The sequence below is a fragment of the Lissotriton vulgaris genome, chromosome 12 (genome assembly GCF_964263255.1).
Source record: "Lissotriton vulgaris chromosome 12, aLisVul1.2, whole genome shotgun sequence".
Taxonomy (NCBI): Eukaryota; Metazoa; Chordata; class Amphibia; order Caudata; family Salamandridae; genus Lissotriton; species Lissotriton vulgaris.
In genome coordinates this window covers 14394384-14416830 of record NC_141700.1, presented here as the reverse complement: position 1 = coordinate 14416830, position 22447 = coordinate 14394384, and the positions used below count along the sequence as shown (strand labels likewise).

Sequence of the window (22447 nt, the reverse complement as noted above, 5' to 3'; positions counted from 1 at the left end):
TCTCACACAAACCGCTCCCTTGCCCGCTTCTCCCAGGGGCCCCTCTCATGGCCAGCTCTTCTAACTCTGCGTTGTTCTCCTCTTCTAACTCTGCGTTGTTCTCCCTCTCGATAGGAAATTGTGAACTTTAACTGCAGGAAGCTGGTGGCCTCCATGCCGCTCTTTGCCAACGCCGACCCCAACTTCGTCACGGCCATGCTGACCAAGCTGAAGTTCGAGGTGTTCCAGCCGACGGACTACATCATCCGCGAGGGAACCATCGGGAAGAAGATGTATTTCATTCAGCACGGGGTGGTCAGCGTCATGACCAAGGGCAACAAGGAGATGAAGCTCTCCGACGGATCCTACTTTGGAGGTAAGATCTCTTCGAAGGGCATGGAAGCAGGTAACACTAAGCCTGGGCCCCTGCACTCAGGCCCAGCTGGGCCCCCTGTACTCTAATCCTCCTCTGGGGCCCCTGCACCCAGACTCAGCTGAGCCCCCTGTACTCTAATCCTCCTCTGGGGCCCCTGCACCCAGACTCAGCTGAGCCCCCTGTACTCTAATCCTCATCTGAGGCCCCTGGACCCAGACTCAGCCCCATGAAATTCTTCTCTCCTTGGCACCTCAAGGACCACTAAACAGGTTTGCTAACATCTGATCTTGGATATATGTTCAGCCTGTCCTCAATTAAAACCCTTCTTCCTCTCAGATCTTAGCCCTGCTGCCCCTTTGAAGACTCACTGACAGACATCCCATTCAGGCCCACTAGAAAAGTGGTCCTGTGAGGTTCTGCAAAGACGAACCAACCAACCAACCAATGTGCCGCTCTCTCCTGCAATGAACAGGACGGTTGCGCCATGGAAACACACGTATTGAGAAAATAGTCCACGGTTTCTTCTTGTTGATAGTCAAAATACCAGCAGTGTCTAGCACAGAAAAGAGGAAGGAGCCATGGAAAAAGTGGAACTTCTACAGACTAGTTTTACATTTTTCCTCCTGGGGACTTGACGAACTGTCAGCCCACTGGTGCTGCTCCTCCTTTCAACAAAAGACACTGCCAGTAGAGCCTTGTATTAGTGATGGGGGTGCAGCCAGACTCCTAGTGAAACTAGCTGGTGCCCTCACTTCCCACAGTACGAGATGCCCGCAGTGGTGACAGAGTGGTTCTAGTCCAGTGATACACTCCGTCTACCTGCACCCCTGTGGGGGGACGGACTGTGTGACTGGCCCTGGCTTGCTGCTTACAGTTTTGAGACATTCTAAACAACAAATTCAGGGCCTGACTTTGTCTTTCTAATATCTATTTGGCCCCATTGGCCATTCTAATTAAATCCGCCGGCATGGTGACCTTATAATCTGCAGGCGATACACAATTGCTTCCACGTTTGATCTTTCGGCCACCCCATAAGATCTCTTATTTTGCTTCCTGTCTGAAGGAAGTCTTGCAGTGGATGCAATACAGACATAACTGAGATTCTCTTACTTGGTACAGGAAGAGATCTCTGGACCAATTTTAATTGGCCCTGCGACATTCCTTCTCTCCCATCTCGGTCACGATAGCCTAGAAACTGGGAGTGCAAATAGATGAAAAATTATCAGTGGACACCCAGACATGGTCAATAGCCGGGACCTGGTTTGGTCTGCTGCGTTTCATTAGGAAAATCTTGGACGTGTTATAAGTCGAGACCCGCGACAGTAGCCCGTGCTTTGTTCACATGTAGGCTAGACTACTCCGATTGTTTGTACACTGGGTTGCCCGACTATAAGATCAGTAACCTTAAACAGTCCTAAGAGTGGCGGCCCCTGCTCATTTTAGACCTATCGAGAAAGGTTTGTCTCCTCCTATCTGCAGGAACTGCACTGGTTACCCATTAAAAAAAGGTTCTTATTTAAAGCCCTTATTTTATTTCATTGCGGCTACCTGGTCAGGAGAATTCTCAAGTACACTCCCTCACGCTCTTGGATCGGCCACAGCTCTGTTAGAAGAAATCCCCAAGGTTCGTTGTGCCAGATATGGAGGTCGCTACTGTTTGGTGTTGACAGGCAAGGCATGGAGTGAGCTTCCCACTCTCTCTGCGTTCTTGTTAGTCTAGGGCTTGTGTAAGGAAGGAAGTAAACATGCATCTTCTTCCATCTAACCAACTGAGATTGGCTGTCCCGATTCAAGCAGAGTGGCGCCGGGACACTCCCTTGGAGTAGCTGTGCGCTCTATAAATCGGAGAATTCATTAATCAAGAATTAGATTCTCTGGCTCGCTCAAACCTCCTAATGCTCGCAGGCAGCCTCTGTCTGCTCCATTCTGGGAGAGACAGCACTTACCCAAATAAATTTAAGGACTGTAACCTAAACTCCAAAACTATTTACACAAAGATCCTTTGGGAAAATGTTGTAAATTGATCGGCAATGCTGCTGATGTGGAGGAAAAATAGAAATCCCCAACAGCTCAAAGCATTTCTTTTGGGGTTGTTGATAAACAACTCATCAAATGTGCTTAACCCTTCTCACCCTCGCTTGAATTTTGGAGCAATCTATGCTCTTTCATTATGAAGTTGCCGATAGTTAGTCACGGTGTCCTTCCCAAGCCCGTCTTAATATCTTTAATTTTCCAGCCACATCGACCACTGCCTACAAAAGTTTGCTCCTTTAATTATTAATGACACTTGTCAGGCTATGCTTTACAGAAAACTCTTGTCCACCTTACTTCTCAGCCTTAAGGGAGAGCATCGTCATCCACAACCTGTTAAAACTCCTCTCATTTTCGGCTACAATCCCTTCTGCATGTACCTCTCTTGCCTGAAAAATCCAAATACCACTATTCAACAACTACCCGTCAGATCTCGTTGCTTGCCCGTGCATCTAAAATTCTTGAAGAATACATGAACCATGCATTTCTGGAATCCAAAGACCTTTATTTTCCTCTCACAATATTGTTTAAAAACGAACTGGATTTGTGGTGTTGCCTGTGGTCACTGGGGACGTGAGGTAATATCGACATGGTCTTGCGTTTCATATAAGTGTGCACTGCCTTGGGATTTACAACACTGTGATGAACAGGTTCCATTGTATCCCTCGGCAGGGCTCAGTCTGAATCTCTCTCTCTCTCTCTCTCTCCTTATACATCGTCACCGGTCAAGGCTGTCCCTAAAGGCAACGCCCTAAACCTGTCCTCTTCAGTACCTACGTCTCACTCCAAACTTCCCTGGTAAAGATCTTTGGCTTCCAGATTGTCTCTCATGCTGATGCTACCTGGATCAGCCTGTCCATCTCAGAGAATTGAGCTCCATGTCGGAAACTTCCAGAGCCTGCCTGACTTCCGCTGCAGACCGGATTAGGGAAAAACTGAGAGTCTGCTCTTTGGAAAACTTTCTCCATTTTTGATTGGCTTGAGTTGGGTCAGCTGCTTGTCGGCTCCTCACCGGCCTGTTGCTGAGTGTAGAACCATTCAAAGCATCTCTTTATCCCCTTTTGTTCAGGAGAACCACAGGTTTTGCAGTAGTACCATAATTCAATGCAACCAGTTCCAAGTGGAACTGGTCAAGCTGTTGAGTCCAGTCCTGTGATCGCTCTCATCATTGTGACCGCCCTGTATACAGAGGTGTCCCCGATGTTTGTACCTTCGGGGGGTTTCTTAGTCTATACTTCGTGACTGCCATCTTTTGTCACCCACCTGAAAGATGGCAAGACCATTTGGGCTCTTTACTGTCACCCCCGTTCATTGATCGCTGGACCTCAGTAGCTCCATCAACGGGCCACCAAGACCCTGGCACCTTCGATATACATTTTGACTTTCATGGCACTGATCTCCTTGTTTGAGTGGTAAGTTTAGGGAGGGGATGATTTTTGTCCGAATACTCAGTAGTTTCGAACTCCTTGCCACTGGGGCAGATTATATCCAGACTGGATACTACAGGCTTATTCACAAACCTTTGTGCCGCCATTGTGTCACTTTTTTTATATGGGGGAAAAGTGAAACGGGGTTGGCCCAATGGGGTCGTAAATAAACCCCTTAGGGTTTCGCTGTCTGCCGAGCTCTTCCCCATTCACCGAGAGCTGCTTAGAAACATTCGGGTGAGCCCGTCTGAGGACAGCCTTCACTGCCCGGGGGCATTGGCCACCTGAAGATCCAAGGCGTTCTCTGTAAACGATGTTTAGATGTCTGTAGTCATGTTTTCGCCCCATGAGGCACTGGCTTCGGCTGGTGTGTACCTGCTTCATTTTACATCTTTTATGATAAAGTCACATTCTTCTTTTAATTGATGACACAAACGGGACTCTGGGCTTTTGTGTTATGGCGTGTGTGGTTTTCTACACCTCTCCTCCACTTCGAGTAGGTATTGGCTGCTCGTCATCGCTACCCTGAGAGTCTAGTGCCCTCATGTAGTGACTTCACTGTCCTACTGGAGTGCACAAGTGTTGTGACCGTGGACATCAAAGGCAAATAATCAGACCCACACAGGATGGTGCCTCGTAACCTCTGACTGCACGAGGACCCGATGAAAAGACCCCACAGCCCATCTGCACATTACAGGGTTCACCCTTCGCGCCATCCCAGGATCTTGGGGTGATCGGTCCTCCCTTCATCTGTTGTACAGTTCCTGGTTTCTCAGTAAGACTGGCGTTTGGGCAACATAAGTGTCAAAACTATGCAGGACTGAGGCCACACCTACATCGGAATATGTTGAGCTGGTACCTGGATCGCTCACAGTGCGCCATCTGTGCCCCCTAAACGGACAGGGCACAGGATGAGGTCTGCAACCTCAGAACAGGACCACCCTAATTCCCCCAAGGAAATTGGGGGGGGAACAGATCTTACCCTTTTGTTAGTATCTCAGGCACGCCCAAAGGAGGACACAGGAAGTACACAGATTGGCTTTTCAAATATTTATTGACGCAACTGGGCTCTTGTATAAAACGTGTGCGCTGCAATGATTAATTGAAGGAAACAAAATAAGGTAACCAGCATTACACGGATGGTAAAGAATATGAACCATTGCACCTTGGCATTGATTGTAGTGATACCTACAATTGTGCTCCTATCTAGCACTTCCTGTCCTAATAAGAAGAGGGTGTCCCAGTCTGCCAGATCCCTTTCAGTGGCCAAACTCCCCATCTACCTGCAGGGGTTAGTCATTGGGGACCTACAGCCCGCTCTGCCTCTCAGGATGGAGCTTGGAATTCAAGCTTGGGGTGGCCATCGACAACCCATTGAGATGCTTCTCGGTCTGCACAGAAGCTTGGCAGATCATAGAATCAACTGGACCCATGAGTTCTGGAGTCATTGTGTGTTCTACCCCGCCACAGCTCTCGCTGAGCAGACATTTGTGCAGCGCACTAAGTCCTTTTATAGAATCTCCTAAGACCTGATAAGAAAAGCAATTTATGAGCACATTACATCTGGAGTCCCACAGTATTATGGAAAGCCTGTCCTTCATTCCTAGAGTTTTCCCAACTTCAGTATTTTCGGCTGGACCCTTGTTCAACCACAGTGTACCCGGGTATCCTATTGTCTTGAGTATTGGGTTAAAGTTGTATGTATCCTTCAATAATGGGGAGATCAGATCTCTCTCTGATAGTATTGGGGTGACCCCTTGGGATGCATGCTCTAAAGCTCAAGGGTCCGTTGCTAGTGGTGGACTCCGCTTCCCGTGGTCCATGAGCGGCTCTGTTGTCCCTCCGCCCAGCGTGTTTGTTCCACAAGATTATTGTCTCTCTAACTCAGAACTTCCTTCTGGTATCAGGTGGACCTGGCAGAAAGCTGCTTTTCAACGCCTTCTCCCGGTCCCTAATCTCATCCCCTCTCTATGTTCTTCTTGCTGCAGAGATCTGCCTGTTGACACGGGGCCGCCGGACTGCCAGTGTGAGGGCTGACACCTACTGCCGCCTCTACTCCCTCTCCGTGGACAACTTCAACGAAGTGCTGGAGGAGTACCCCATGATGAGACGGGCTTTCGAAACCGTGGCCATCGACAGACTGGACCGGATTGGTGAGTGCAGGGAAAGCCTCCTAGAGGTAAAGCGCATGGAAGAGAGACTTGTCATGGAGTAGGCAAAGGTTTGGGGGAAAAGCTAATTCATCAGGGAGTAGAGACAGGCTCATGGAGGAGGGGCTTTTGAGGTAAAGGAATAGGGAGCTATCGGGGAGTATGAGTGGTTCGTGGAGGAGGGAGATTTGTCAGAGAGCAGAGACTGGAGCATAGAGGAAGGAAAGAGTCACAGACAAGTAGGATCCCCAAATGCATCATTAATTGACATGACAGCCTCCATGTTGACGTCCACACTGGTGAGTACTAGGGGTATCACAGTCTTAGCGTGCTCATCCGGAAAGTTGCACACGTTAATGCTAAGATGCAATGTCAGGTTCGATTGGACTTGGTCCAGCATTTTGACAGTCTTCCTGTAGGAGATTTAGGCCACGAAGGATGTCTTTCTGTATGTTTTGATTGACATGCCCTTCCATCAACCTCAGGGGCTAGTGCTGGCCTACTATCCTGGTTCAAGGTTACTCTGGGATGCTGTATAACTAGGATTGATACAGGAGGTAGACTTATCCATGCGGTTTATCTAAAATGGGCACCAAAGGTTGGGTTAGTAATTATCAACTTTTATAATCATGATTTCTCAGCTAAGGTTAGTAATAAATGGACAGCTCTTTTCTTTCTTTATCAATCATCTGTCCTCAGGGTATAGGCTGAAGTTTTAACTTGTTTGTTGTTAGATTAGGCTTGTTGATGCTCACGTAATGCCATACATAAGATAACATTCGCTGCACCATTTTCTTTTTGATTCAATTTTGTGTGATGTTCGAAACTTATATTTTCCCATTCCGAGAAATGCCCTTTGCTAAGTTTTGTTTCCGCAATAAAGAATTGTTAGTTCCACTGCAGAGCTTTCCCACCTTTCTGGAAGTTTGATCGCAGCCCAGGGTGAAACGGCTTTGGACCGTACTGAGTTGTGTAAGACATGAAAGCAGAAACCTTTAGTTTTCTCTCTCTGTCCAGCTACATCTGCTTGTAAACTTCCACTGTGCGTATGTCCTAAATTAACCAAGTAATGTACATAGTGTGTCTTTATGCTGACTTTCTTTCAGTTCCCTCCGTAGCACTCTCTCAAGACTGGGCAGGCAGGGCCTCGCTCTGAGCGAATATAATGAACAATTCTTGGTGTATATTCTCCACTATCTCTGCGACTCTTCGGTGGCTGTGGAAGGCTGAGAGGTGGTCCGAGGTGACCCTAAGTGGGTCACTGCCTTCATGGTTGAAGGAGGTTTTAACGCAAAGCTGGGGGTACACTGGATCTTACTGTCCGTATGATGTCATGAGCGATACACTTGCCCTGGGGCTTGTTAATTGCAACCGGTGTGATGCCGTTGACGTCCTTGATCGTGATATCAGTAAGGCCGACACATTGACCGGAAGGGATCCCTGCTCCACCATCACGCTTTTTTTTTAATGACATTTGTCCACTAGAATTGTCGATGGCCGTGTGTTGTGCGACCGTAATGCTCGCCACCTCTCTGTGAACTATTCAGTGACCGGTGAAAGAGGTACTTTGGTATCTGACTCTTAGAGAAATGTTGAGGACAAATTGAGCAGAGTGGTGACAATACTGCTTGTCTTTCTTAAGTTCCTGGCAGGCAATCCGCGCAATGGTTTAAGTGGCCTCTCCTTAGAGATTTACAGGCGCCTGGTAGTACATTCATTTGCCTCTGTGGGAGTTGCTAAGAAGGTTTGGGTAAAGGACTTGGGAGTGGCTTCATAGTTGGATGTAGGCTGTTGTGTAGGAACCTACACCTTACCCTGAGGAAAACCCCAAAGAACAGGATGGAAACGATCAATTGTAGGAAATACTATACACAGGAGTTGGTGGTGTGAGAAGGATGCGCCGGTCCAGGCCTGCATCCTTAAAACATTCTACCGCTTTCTGGAACTTTGTGAATATTTACTCCCTGGCAGATCTGACCAAACCAGCTTTAAATTGTAATGTCGCTCTGGAGGACTGAGTGAACCATTTCCAGCATATATATGTTATTTAAAGGATACTGGGCTGATACCTGCTCAATCCAGTTTTCATGTTACAATCTTCTCTTTGAAGGGGGTTGTTACAGCATTTCAGCTAATACATCCCTGGGAAACAGGTGCTCAAGTATCTCGTGTGCTACTGGCTTGATGTTTAATGTATAGGGGATAAGCCCACAGGTTTATAGGTGTGTCCCTGTCCTGGCATGGGGGTAACACACCAATTTACAGGTGGAAGAAAACAGGGTGCTCTGTAAGCTATTAGGAGTTTCCCCCAGTAGTAATTTCAAGAAGAGTGTAGTCAAGATTGTATCACCCGCGCTCCCCTTTACTGTGGTACAACGCGTAGTCCTCTGTTAGCAGAGACGCGATAGTGTGGCGTGGACTCTGGGCCCTCATTATCATGAGTATTGTATATACACAAACCTTTCTAGCCTTGGGAGATCTGGCTTCTTCAGTGGCCCAGCTTCCATCGAGAGGTGGGACAGGGAGTTGGCTTGATCCACTTCACACCTATAGAAATCATGCATGATCGAAGCGTGCCCTGGGATTGGATCGCATTGAGGGTGGGTTAACAACCCATGGGAGACATTTCTAGGCTTGGAGCTCTGTTAGACGGACATTGCTTCGTAAGATGTTTCCGTCATTGTCTTAGCGATGAATCCGCGCGCAGCACCTTATTTTCCTTTTTGTTTTCCTGCAGGTATTATAGAGGTTTGTCTGTCCAAGGGCCTGCTTGTCCCAGCTGTCTGGAAAATAAAGATTAGTCTGTTCTTAGGAATGGTTTAAAATTAGCTCTTAAACTACATAACTTCCTCCTGTTTTATAATTGTTACATTTTTATCAGTTTGACGTTTGTGAATGGGGTTGGTTTTAATCCCATTGTTTACAAAGAAAATAATCAGAAATGTAGTAATTTAATGTAAATGAGATAGAAGACTGGGCGTTTGAGGAGTGATTCCCAGTCATTGAATGGAGTGAGGCCAGCAGACTGTCTTGTGCACCCTCGGCTCTTTTTGAGAATAATACCATTAAAATATACACTTTTTTTATGGTAGAGATGAGTATTCACCATACACTGTTCACGTTTCGCAGGGCACATTTCTTGCTTTTATGTTACTGAGGTTAAGTAATTGACAGCACAAGTAATTAGAATGCTATGAATTAATATACGTAATATCGAAGGTCTGAGACAGTATTATCAATGTAACACTTCTCCATCTTTTGATAGCTTAATTATTAAAATCTCCCCCCCCCAATTGTGTAGAGTGTCTAATTAATTTGACTCTCCTCTCCATACCTTGAGAGCTTACTTCAGACTGTAAATTATTAATCCTTAAAAAGTGTAGACGTGTAATGGTACTCTGACACACACACACACACACTCTACTAATTGGAGAGCTCCGAGCTTCCACGGGGCAAGAAAAGCCCCAAACAACATTCCAATGTTGTTTTTGCAAAGGCCTTTTTTTCCCCCCGAACACTCTTCCCTCTAGTGGCAGTGTTCTTATAGCCCTCCGTAGCTGGGCTGTACCAGCCTTTAATGGTTGATATAGCCTGCTACGGACTTCAATAGGTGTGCGCTTATGACATAACCAAAAATCTAGGTAGGGGGAGATTATTGTCTTTCATTCCCTTTTTTAACCAAAAAACACTTGTTAAGTTTACTTTACTATAAAAATTTCCAGGCATAAATCATGCTACTGAGATATATCGACTCAATGGATCATAACTTTGGCCGAACAATTGTATTGTTCGGCCATTATAATTGAAGGAAGTATGGCAAAAAATTCTGGGGTCCACATACTCTCTATTGGAAATAACTGCATCTTGCAGCCATGGAGGATGGACGACACCCACATCCTGCTGCTCTCTGTGACAGTTGTCGTCACCACCAGTCCATGGGAGATTAACAGTGCTAGAATGCAAAGAGAAATCCTGAAATTGTGGCATGACTGCAGCCAACACAAAGTGGAAAGATACCAGCGGTGGAGCAGGATGTAAACTCAGAGACGGCTCAACCTAGAAGAATAAAGAAAAGGCAGCCAAGAGTTGCAAAGATAAAACACCCTGGTCTAATAAATACAACACAACATTGGAAGAAGACAGGAACTGAGGAAGCTGAAATATGCATGTGTTCTTACCTGGTATATCTACAAAGGAAAAAATGAATAAGTTACTTACCTTCATCTGGTAGAGACATAGTCTAGCCACAGATTAATTAACTTAGAAGTCTCCCTAAGCACCAAACAAGAACTCTAGATTTTAGAAAGCAGTCAGGGACAACCACCGACAGACTCCATCAAATCCCTCCCCTGACCCCAGTTTCTTCTGCGACTATTTTTCAAGCCAACAACCCAGCACCGCCAAGGGAAACAGTCAAACTATTACAAAGGCATCAGAATGCTGAACAATGATGCTTGAAAGAGACCACTCTCAGCCAGAGAAAACCCTATGCCACTGTGTATCATAAAAGCCCAGAGGAGCAGAAGTAACAACACAGTTAAGGTGAAACTAGAGCACCAAGAAAGGCGTTGTTTCAAAAGCAGATTCATAAGCCCTATGAAAGATGTTGAGAACAATACATATTTGTATATAGTGTTCACATATATACTCGTCTATTATTATTATGTTTCTTATATAGCGCCTGAATCGACCCCCGAAGGGGTATCTCCGCGCTTGCCTTGGGAACCCGTCCTGGCTTTTCCCTGTGAGATAGCCCCTACAGGGCATCCCCAAGGTGAAAGCCAGGCATCCCGCCGCAGGGGGGCCGTTGTGGAGATTAAGCAAGCTTAATGCCCAGAGTTGCAGAGTGTGAACCCGTGAATAGGTCAGGCACCGAAGCGAGAATTATCGAGTCCATGGACATTTGAGCTCAAGACCCTGCCGCGTCGGGAATTGAACCCTGGTCCCGGGTCTGCCTGCTCTAACCAGTGAGCCACACTTCTCCACGTCTGTAGTCTTACAGACTACACCAAAAGTATTATCCGACCCCATCAGGTAGGCAACCCCAGCTTCCATCAGCAAGCAGACTGACCAGTGTAGGGACAAAAACACCCATAGAATAGAGGTATCCATCACAAAGATAAAAAAAACACTAACATACATTGGTAAAAGACCAGAGTTGAAAAGCAATGGAGTGAACATTAAAGATATTATACCATATAAGGAGGAGTTGAGGGCAACCACCCTTGAACCAACACTACCGACTGATGAGGCTACCATCAGGAAGCAGCAGATGTGAAACCTCTACGAAGAACACCAGTAGGGTCCTTAAAAAGATATATTGGAAATAAAGGCCAACAGATGACCCATTTCCATCCACTAGGCAAAGCTATCCGGCAGAAAGACCCGACTGAAACTTCTGATTAAAGATGGAATTCCTAGTCATGGGGATCAAGCCCCAAGAAATGGAAAAGCCAGAAAATAAAGGGGTGGCAATGCATACAAGCACAACGAGGATTGAGGCCAGTAAGAAATTTCTCGACAGGATATATACAAAGCTAGAAAAATAGGATAAGACCCACATCTACTTAAGGGACAAATAATTCCTTCAAGCAAAAGGAATTAATACAATTAGGTGTGGTTGGTTTAACGGACCTTTGAGGTAAAGAATCCTTATTACAAGTGGAAAAGGATGCTAAGCAAGACCCCATCCTACTTGGAAACCAATCCTAAAAAAGATGGGACCAGAATATCAGAAGGACAACTGAAGATGGATATTAGCCACCCCACCAACAAAGGGGTGAGATGGCTGCACCTGAAAAACAACCAAGACCAGTAAGCAGATTCAATGCTGTGATCTGAATTGGAAAATACATGATGCCTATAGGACAAAAACGTCATAACATCCTCTCCAGGGATGAGGCCGCAAGGACGGTGGCCCAGAGCCACCTTGCGGCAGTGGCGGGAGATGACCCATTGCATTAATGGGCCTTGGATACCCAATGCAGCTCTGAGCTATGCCTAACAAGGACCCAAAAGACGAGTGGCAGGAAGCCGCCTTGCCAATGCTTAGTGAGAGCAAGTGCCAACACACTAATAAAGGACCTAAGTGGGGGACAGTGTCTTAGGCCAGAGATGATAATCAGCCAAGGACTCGTGCCACTGCTTCTGCTAAGGAAGGAAGTACACCACATGAAGGGGAGGAATACCCCATGGTGATGAGAGATCACCCTTATGGGGGTGGAGGGGGGCTGGGCACTGGCACAAGACAGAACTCACGAGCACTGTTTTCTGAAGCAGATAAACTGACGTCCCAATACAGGATCCTAAGCGCAATGCAAGCAAAAGGCCCTCCACAGAATACCAACTTGGGTGAAAAACTAACTTCAGAAAGAATATAAGAACAGGTACACAGAAAGCCACACAATGATATAGTCCCAGGTAACGGGAACCACAATCTGTCATCGACAGTATAAGAAGAATAAAAGTACCTGCAGAAGGCAGGAACACCTCACCAGGTGCCACCAGTTGATGGAAAAGGGATTTGAAAAGAAAAGCCAATGGGCTCCACCCTGAAAGGGCTCATATGAGAATGAAGAAGGGACTTTCACCCAACAAACTCAGAACAGGAGAACTGGGGCGCAGATGGTAGACTTAAACGTCTGCTCCACCATGACCATCTCAAAATTGCCAGAAAGCAAAGTCCACATTTGCGCCAGACAGACTGGCATCATCAAAAGGCAAATCAATAAGGGTCGCTTGAACAACCTCCGAAAACCCAGAGGTGCACACCGACGTTGTGCCACTGAAGAAGCCACAGCCTGAAATACAGAATCAGTGGTATACATACCACAGAGGATGATTAGTCTATCTGCTCACCCCATATTAATGGAACAATCGCTCCAGGACTCATCCGGAAGGGAGGGCAGCAGCCGCTCCAAGGAGCCCCACAAGGTATGGGAGAAGTGTTCAAGGACGCGAGAAGTATTAAGGGATCGCATTGCAGAACTGGTGGACAACATATGCCTGCCACACGCGTCTAGTCTTCTGGGCTCTCCGTCTGAAGGGACAGTAGGAAAAGAGTTGATATTTTGGGCAGCCAAAACGGCCTGTATCACACAAAATATAAATTGGATGTCTGAGGAGACATGCTGGATCTCAGGGGCCAAACGGAGCCTGTGAGAAATAAAGTGGTCTCTATATCTGGTTTGGACCAAGCCCCAAACAAAATGTCAAATAAAGCCGCACTATAAGGAAGCACCAGCTCTACCCTTGATTTACCTTATTGCAAGACGCCAACTAAGGGATCTGTCATCATTTCCACAGAAGGAAGTGTCATATCCAAAACAACAGAAACTCACCTGAGAATTTCCACCAGAGAAGAGCTCACCTCTGCAGTCAAACCAGGAGGGGACAGGAGACCCGAGGCTGGAGAAGACTCCAAGCCACTAGCTTCACCCAGCTAGTCTCCATAGGAGGTTGGACAGTGCCAGAGATGGGGTGGTGAAACTCAAAATACTCACTAGCACCTCCATAATAATATTCCTCAGAAGGAAAAACCACAGGTGGGTTGGGGGGCCATACAGAGCCAAGGAAAGGTGTCTGAGATGGGTAGCTCCACCAGCGCCACATCTAATGCCATCCGGCTCTGAAGATGCGACATTTCGGCATCAGAGAGGGAAAGTGGTGGAGCAGTCATAGGAGTTGGCTGACCAATCCCAGGTGCCAAATCGTGAGTACCCTGCCCCCGACACCAATTAGCCCGTTACCAAAGGCTCCAGTCGAGGCATCGCCAAAAGGCCTTAGCTAAGATCATAAAAAGTTTCGCCAGCCCCGCTACCCGGCTCGGCTCCGAAACCTTCAGAGACCCCATGGCCCAGCACCATCATCCCGAAGAAGGTTCCAGAGCCAAAGAAGGTCGTCAACCCGAATGGCGTTGATCTGAAAAAGGCTGTACAGCCAAAGAGCGTTGAGCCAAAGAAGACTGTCGACCCCAAAAAGCCACTCAGCCAAAAACTGTCGACCCCAAAAAGGTAGTCGGACAGAACAAAGGCACGCAGCCGAAGGGCGCCGAACCAAAGAAGGTAGCTGACCTGAACAAGCCTACTGTTCCGAAATCCATCGACCCGCCAAAGGGTGCTGTACCGAAGCCCGTAGCAAGGCTGATAAAACCTGTCGACCCAAAAATAACTGCTCCAAAGACACCAGTCGATCCCAAAAAGAACATAGACTCGGAAAAGGACACATCCAAAAAAGCCTACGTAGCACAAAAAACGTGTCGAAATTAAAGTTCCGGTTGACACGAAGACACTTGTCAACCTGAAAAAATCCAATAAAACACCAAAAGTCGTCGAAAAACCAGGTGTTACCGACCCAAAATAAGGTTTAACACTCAACCCAGGACTGTAGAGGAAGAACTCTTCCACCCAGATCCATCAGACGACCAGGCAAAGATATATATTAATCCAGAGACTGGTAAAGTTACCATCCTGCATAGAAAAAAGAGGCCTTTGGACTTTGAACTCTCATTCCCCTATTCCATTGAAGAAAAATGACTTTGGGACTTCTCCCTCTAGACCCTTCATCCCTTTTTCAGCCTCTCATGCCTTCTAAACCTTTTGTTCCCTACTCTCCTTCTCACCACAGGGACAATGAGGGTAACACAGGGGATGAGCCACAGCCTCAATATGATTTCCCACAAGATCCTCAACCACAAGAGGAACCAACAGACCCTTACAACTCCCATCCCATCCCTAATGTACCCTCTTATCCTACTAAGCCGTCACCTACTGATGACACTGTAGTCTTCAATCAACTCAGACAGGGCAGCACAATTCCACAATGTGGACATGCATAACGACCCTGTGGAGGAAGACTTCTTATTTGACACATTCCCTACTTCAGAATAAGTGTCAGAACACTTCCCATGTTAAAAATCATGCACCTGACATATTCAGGGATACAGCCAGGGCACGGTTAGTCAACCCCAGAATAGAAAAGAAGTATAGGGCAGCTCCTACAGACCCTACTTACATCAAAGGGCAGTTACCACTAGACTCAATGGTAGTGGCTAATGCACGTAAAAGGGCCAACTCCCAAACAACCGGGGAAGCACCTCCCCCTGAGAAAGAGTCAAAAATACTGGAGGCATCAGGCAAAAGGGTAGCATCACAAGCCTCCAACTCATGGAGAATTGCTAATACACAAGCCCTACTGGCTCGTTACGACAGGGCGTACTATGATCAGCTCGAAAGCCTAATGCAACACCTACCTGAGCCTTTTAAAGCGCAATCCGATAACCTCATACAGGAGGGAAAATTCATAACAAACGCCTCCATCAAATGTGCGCTTGACGCAGCAGCCAGGTCAATTAACACTAGCGTCTTACTACGCAGACATGCATGGCTGCGTATTTCTGGTTTTAAGAATGAGGTGCAGTCCACCATTCTTAACCAACCTGTCAATCAGGATTTTCTATTTGGCCCTGCTGTCGACACTATTTTGGATAAAATGAAAAAAGACACAGAAATCGCAAAATCAATGGGGGCATTGCAATTTCAGCAACATAGAGGCTCCTTTTGACACTCCTCATACAGAGCAACTACACGAGGAAATACCTCGCAAACATCTACCTCATACAAAAGTAGCACACAAGGTTACTTGAACAAAAACACAAACAGAGGAGGTTATGGGGCAATAATTATAAGGGAAGAGGACGTGGAGGCATTAACACCAGAGCCTCCACTGCCACAAAACAGTGACTTCATTACGCTACCTCCAGACCACCTAACACCAGTCGGAGGCAGACTCCAACTGTTCCTACCTGTCTGGAACGCAATTACCACGGACAGGTGGGTGAGAGAAATTATCCAGTTTGGTTATTGCCTAGAACTGACTTCTACACCACCAAACATACCACCAAGACACCGTCCAATGTCCAAGGAACACATCACCCTGCTACAACAAGAGGTGAAATGCATGCTGGAAAAGGGGGCCATAGAGCCAGTCCCTTTCCACCAGCAAGGAACAAGACTATACTTCCTTATTCCCAAGAAGGACGGTTCCCTCAGACCAATATTGGACCTCAGACCCCCTAAATCAATACATACAGTCGGAGCACTTCTATATGATCACACTACAGCAAGTGCTCCCGTTGCTACAGCAAGGAGACTTCCTAGCAACATTGGACCTCAAGGATGCGTATTTCCACATACCCATCCATCCAGCTCACAGAAAATACCTCAGGTTCACAATAGAAGGTCAACACTACCAATTCAAGGTTTTGCCCTTCGGGGTTACCACGGCTCCAAGAGTGTTTACAAAATGCTTAGCGACAGTGGCAGCACATCTCAGAAGGCAACACGTCCATGTGTACCCTTACCTGGACGATTGGCTCATACAAGCAAAATCGTACCAACAGTGTGCGGCACACACGTCTCAAACAATCCAGTTGCTACGCAGCCTAGGCTTTTCAATCAACTACACAAAATCGCATCTGCAACCATCCCACGTACAGCAATACCTGGGAGCCACCATAAACACCTCAGTGGCGAAGGCATATCCAAACTCCGCAAGGATAGCCAGCATGCAGATGCTCATTCACAAATTTCTGCAACACTTCTCTCTGCCAGCTCGAGTCTTCATGCAGCTCATAGGCATGATGGCCTCCTGCATATTCATTGTCCCTCATACCCGACTTCAAATGCGCCCATTGCAGGAATGCCTAGCACAGCAATGGAACCAGGCTCAAGGACAACTAAAGGACCTAGTGTTGGTAGACAGTCGCGCTCACAACTCTCTGCAGTGGTGGAACACACAAAACCTTTCCGAGGGGCGACTGTTCCAAGAGCCGGTTCCACAACTAGTACTAACAGCGGACGCATCACTGACAGGCCGGAGAGCCCACCTCCTTCAATACACAGTTCAGGGGCTCTGGACAACCAAACAGAAGAAGCTGCATATCAACCAACTAGAACTGCTAGCGATATTTCTAGCCATGAAAGCATTTCAGAAATACTTGTACAACAAGACGGTGTTGATCCGGACGGACAACATGACCGCGATGTACTATATCCAGAAACAGGGAGGAACGCACTCTCCACAGCTGTCCCATCTGGCACAAAGCATATGGAAGTGGGCGATTCCCAAAAACATTTTTCTCCTAGCAGAACACCTCCAGGTAATAACAATCAGATTGCCGACCTGCTCAGTAGGCACAGCCAACAACTAGACAAATGGGAGATTCACCCCCAAGTTCTCCAGCCATTCTTCAAAGAGTGGGGTCACCCAGAAATAGACCTGTTTGCCACAAAAGAAAACTCAAAATGCCAGTACTCTGCCGCCACATTCCCACATCCGTTGTCACAGGGCAATGAGATATGGATGAACTGGTCAGGCCGATTTGCGTACGCTTTTCCCCCAGCACCGCTGATCCCGCTGGTGGCACGCAAACTGTGGCAACACTCACTCACGCTAATCCTAGTTGCTCCCACATGGGCAAGACAAACGTGGCACACAACGTTCCTGGAACTTTCAGTAGTTCCTCATCCAAGACTGTGCCTTGCACCCCATCTTCTATCTCAGAACCATGGAGAAATCAGACACCCAGATCCCAATCAGATGAACCTAGCGATCTGGCTCTTGAGATCTTAGAGTTTGGATACCTTAACTTGCCCCCAGACTGCATAAACATCATTAGGGAGCCAAGACGACCAACCACACGAGCGTGCTATGCAGCTAAATGGAAGAGATTTGTTATTTACTGCAACAATAACCAAATCAATCCTTTAGACTCTTCCATACAAAACATTATATGTTACCTGCTGCATCTACAAAGATGTAACTTAGCATACTCTTCCATACGACTACACCTCGCTGCTATAGCAGCATACCTTCAAAACAGGCAACACCTTTCACTGTTTAGAGTACCAGCAATCAAAGCCTTCATGGAGGGTTTAAAAAGAGTGATGCCTCCAAGGCACCCCCCTTCCCCAGTCTGGAATCTAAATATAGTGCTTACCAGACTCATGGGCCCTCCTTTCAAACCTCTACACTCATGCGAACTACAATTCTTAACGTGAAGGGTTGCATTCTTGGTTGCCATTACCTCACTCAGAAGAGTGAGCGAATTACAAGCACTAACAATTCAAGAACCTTTCATGCAGGTACATGCCAACAGGGTGGTTCTTAGAACCAACCCTAAGTTCATGCCTAAGGTTGTATCCAATTTCCATATCTATCAATCAATCGAACTGCCAGTTTTCTTTCAAAATCCACAGTCAGTAGCTGAGAGAGCCCTACACACATTAGATGTAAAAAGGGCTCTATTATTATGTGGTCAGAACTAAATCATTCAGAAAAACAAAACAACTATTTGTTGCTTTTGCACTACAACGCAAGGGAAATCCTATTTCGAAATCAGGAATAGCCAGGTGGATAGTTAAATGCATTCAAATGTGTTATCAAAAGGCAAAACACACTTTAACCGTCCCCCCAAAAGCACTCTCTACAAGAAAAATGGGGGCATCCATGGCTTTCCTAGGAAATATTCCTTTTGAAGACATCTGTAAGGCAGCCACATGGACCACCATACACACTTTCACAAAACACTACTGTGTAGACGTGCAAGCTAAATAGCAAGCAGCTGTAGGCCAGGCTGTCCTCAAAACTCTTTTCCAAACTGCTGCAGCTGGCACAAGTAGCCACCGCTAGAGGAGATACTGCTATACAGTCTATGCACAGATATGAATTCAGCATCCCACATGCCTCGAACAGAATATGCTACTTACCAGTATGCATCTGTTCCTGGCATGTAGGGCTGCTGACATTCATATTGACCGCCCTCCTCCCCGGTGCCTGTAGCAGCTGCAGCATTATCTCTGGCATGGCCATCTCTTTCTTTACTTATCTCCATCTCTGCCACAATGGCGAAAAACAATCTGAGGATGGAGAAGATGCCCATGCGCACTGTAGTCCAGGGGAGCAGCCACCTATCTCGTGATACTTCAAAGACTCTTCCAAGACAACAAAGTGCAATCATCCGGACCCAACACTAGGCGGCGATCTATGCACAAGATATGAATGTCAACAGCCCTACATGCCAAGAACAGATGCACACTGGTAAGTAGCATATTCCTTTCGGAGTCATGGTGTGCCACAAGGGTCCACAGCAGATATTTGTTCATCCACAAAGCGTGAAAAGTTGTATAAAGGCACCCAGTCCCATTGGACAAAACTTCAAAGTAGGCAAAAAAACAGTCTGACAAACCGCTTATCAGATCTGCATTGTTTACACAGAAAAGAAAAAACTAGCATCAGGTGAGGACTTCGTCAACGTCACATCCAGAAGACAACATAGTTACAGAGTTGCTCAACACCCTCTATTGACGCGCGGAGGTACTGCTTTCGCGCCAGGAAACCCTTTGTGGGTAGCTGCTGCGCGCTACAAATGCAATAAATAAATAAAACATTTCTGGTTCCAATCTGGGGACAATTCCAAGGTAATGAATCTGTGACTAGATATCTCAATCAGATAATGTGAAAACAAAAACACTGGCACTGAAAGAACTAGCCCGTGTGTGGATGTCCTCCCTGTGACAGGGCTAAATGTTAGCCAGCAGCAGAGGTAGGCTGACCCAGTGTCCCCTGCTGCAGAGGGCAGAAGCAAAATGTGAATGACATAAGTACAGAGCAACGGATGAAGAGAGATACAGATCAGAGCACGGTAGTGGTGGATACAAGGGTCGCACATCAATGGTTGAATAAATGAAGATGGGCTTCTAAGTAGAAATAACAAGTAAATGATACAAAAGGCAAAATGTGAGATGATGCCACTCACGGTAGAAAACACCCCACTACCTTGGGTGCAAAAAACACAGGTAACCCAACAGTGACCTGTGAAACTGAAATACAGCAACGGGGTATACCCCGGCACTCCTAGTGTTTGAAATTCATGTATATGACATTTAGTTAAGACAAATGAGCCTGAATTTTTCTTTAGCAAAGGAAACACAAGACATTTACTTATCAAAAGAATCTTCGATTTATTCAGTATATGTTCAAAATTAACTGAAAGCCTTTTATACAATATGTGTCAGGACTGAAAACACTTAAGGTCACAGTGAGGTCTTTCAGATCGTAATATTGTGATCCAGTCTTTGCAATAGCCAGCACGTGTTTCGTCACATCCGTGACTTCCTCAAGGCTGTAAAGACAATACAAACATATACATACTATTAGTTTGACCTTACTCTACATAATACATCTCGTCTTCTTGACACTAAGGGATATATAGGTGAAGATTTTAGGAAAGAAGGTGTTCCAGCAACCGTGCAAAAAGATGAAAAGTGCATAACACAAGTAAAAAAGATATAGTGTGTAATAGACAAGGTTTAATTAGAAAATACAGAACCATTTCCACAAGATGAGAATAAGATGCTCCACAGGGATCCAGGGCCATCATCCACAGTGAGACACACAGAAAAGTGTAACTTAATATAAATATGTGAGAGGAAGGAGCATTTGGTTGTTAGTATAGACAACTTTACAAATCTGACCCCTGGAAGAAGATGGTAGTTCGCCAATAATTCCACGAAGTGGAATTTGGGTTTCAAGTTTGGAGTAGATTTAAAAGGCTAAAATAGGAGAAAGATGAGTTAATACGACAATGAATTTAGTAATGTGCTAGGACATTACATAACCACTGCATTATGTGCTTACTTCATAGTTATGAGGAGGAGCACTTGTTTGACCTGATCCAAATTACGAATGGTATCAGTCAGTAAGGCCTTCAAAAAACAGGAATCACATCATTAACCGGTTACTAACAGACGGTGATTGTCGAAGTACAGATTCGCAGGTGACCTCAACTGGCTGAAAGCCCCTCTATGTCACTGTATTATACATATAATTCTTCTAAAATCAAAAAGTCTTAGCTAACACTTAGCTAAAAAGGATGGGGAAGTAAACAGAAACCACAGCAAAAAGGAAAGGATGGGTGCAGCGTGTCACTATTCATCCATTTTCAAATATATTTCTACTCCCCTCCCAAAAACACATCTGCATTTCAAATTTTGATCTTAGAATATTTTGGGCGACTGTAAAATTTGCAGATTTTTGTGAAAGTGCAGGAAAATTTAATCTAATTTTGTGAAATGTAAAATCTGCATTCATCACTATATTTTAGCACAAAATTAATCCTCGCATCCATTTAAAACAAGAGAATACATTTCATGCTTCAAAGAACATAAGCACTGCAAAGAGCAACCGCTCATGCTCTGGTTGTGCGCTTCCTTCCAGTTCAGTCATGCTGATCTTTTACCATGCATGGCACGCTGTGGGGAAGTGCCCCTTTTTGCATGGTTGCCCCCCTCTTTTTGCCTAATCTTGTTGCTCTTTGCCTAAGTGTGTGTGTATACAATTGAGGGGCCAGGGGGGCTTTTTAATCTCACACGAGAGTAGGAGGTCCAGCACAAGTGCCCCAGAGTCAAGAATCAAAAATATAGGTTATGCTGTTCCTCAGTAAGAAAGTATAGGAGTCGGGGAGAAGAGGACCAACTATACCCCAGTTAAGAGTTGGGGATCCAAGTATTGGATTTTAATGCTCTCACACACCCTTTCAGGTGTCATTCTTCATCATCTGGGCTGCTCCTCGTCGGGTCGGCGGTGCAATACCTGACGGGCTCCCTGTAGTAGGGGCACTTTATCAGATATCTTTTTCCAAAGCCGTATGGTGAAGTGGGGGTATGGGGCCAGAAATGTGTAGATGTAGGGAGGTGGTTAAAATAGGGTTCGGAGTACCAAGAAAGCCAAACTTTATTCTGGGGGCCTCCTACCCAAAATAAAAACAAGCAACAAGGCTCTCACCCAAGATTAATGTCTAAGAGAGTCCCTATTGATCAGTGAAGGTCAACATGTTTCTCGCTCTAAGTATTTTCTACCTGCGATTCTTCAGGACCAGAAAGGTGAAACTATCTACACTTAAAAATATGGAGACATGGAATCGTCCTCACATCAACCAATTGTCTTCATGTTAGTGTACCTATTAAGACCTGGATCTACCCAATTCTGTATACCAACCAGGCTTCAACTGTACCCGGTAGGTCACACATAAGGCAACGCTCTTATGTGAGACTGAGGCTCTGCGTATGACGCATCAGCCACAACCTACCCACTCCTAAGGGTGCCCTGGGCTCCTGCCACCCAGGGCCTGTGTTCTTTCCCTAAAACTACCCTGTTGCAAAACCAATTGACGCCTCTCTGACCACATGTAAGTCCCTTGTAAAAGGTACCAAGGGCACTGTGACCAGGGAAGGCCTCTAAGGGCTGCAGCACTTATTGTATCACCCTTAAAGGCCCTGCACCCTGACACACACAAAGCCATGGCAGGTTGCATGTTTTGGTGCAGAAAAGAGTTGATACGGCACACACCCCTGTGTGCTATGCCTACAGTCACTCCTTCTAGTATACATAGGCCACCCCTCTAGGTGGGTGCACTATACCACTGG

The 22447-nt window shown here is 46.1% G+C and overlaps 1 protein-coding gene across 1 annotated transcript in view; it reads left to right on the top strand.

Annotated features, from left to right (window-relative positions):
• HCN2 (hyperpolarization activated cyclic nucleotide gated potassium and sodium channel 2) overlaps positions 1-22447 on the top strand; it is a 259302-nt gene that overhangs the window by 199299 nt on the left and 37556 nt on the right. The window contains exons 6-7 of the mRNA XM_086946741.1: positions 115-355; positions 5802-5966. Of these exons, the coding sequence (XP_086802867.1) occupies positions 115-355; positions 5802-5966 (406 nt within the window). The remainder of the gene's footprint in view (positions 1-114; positions 356-5801; positions 5967-22447) is intronic.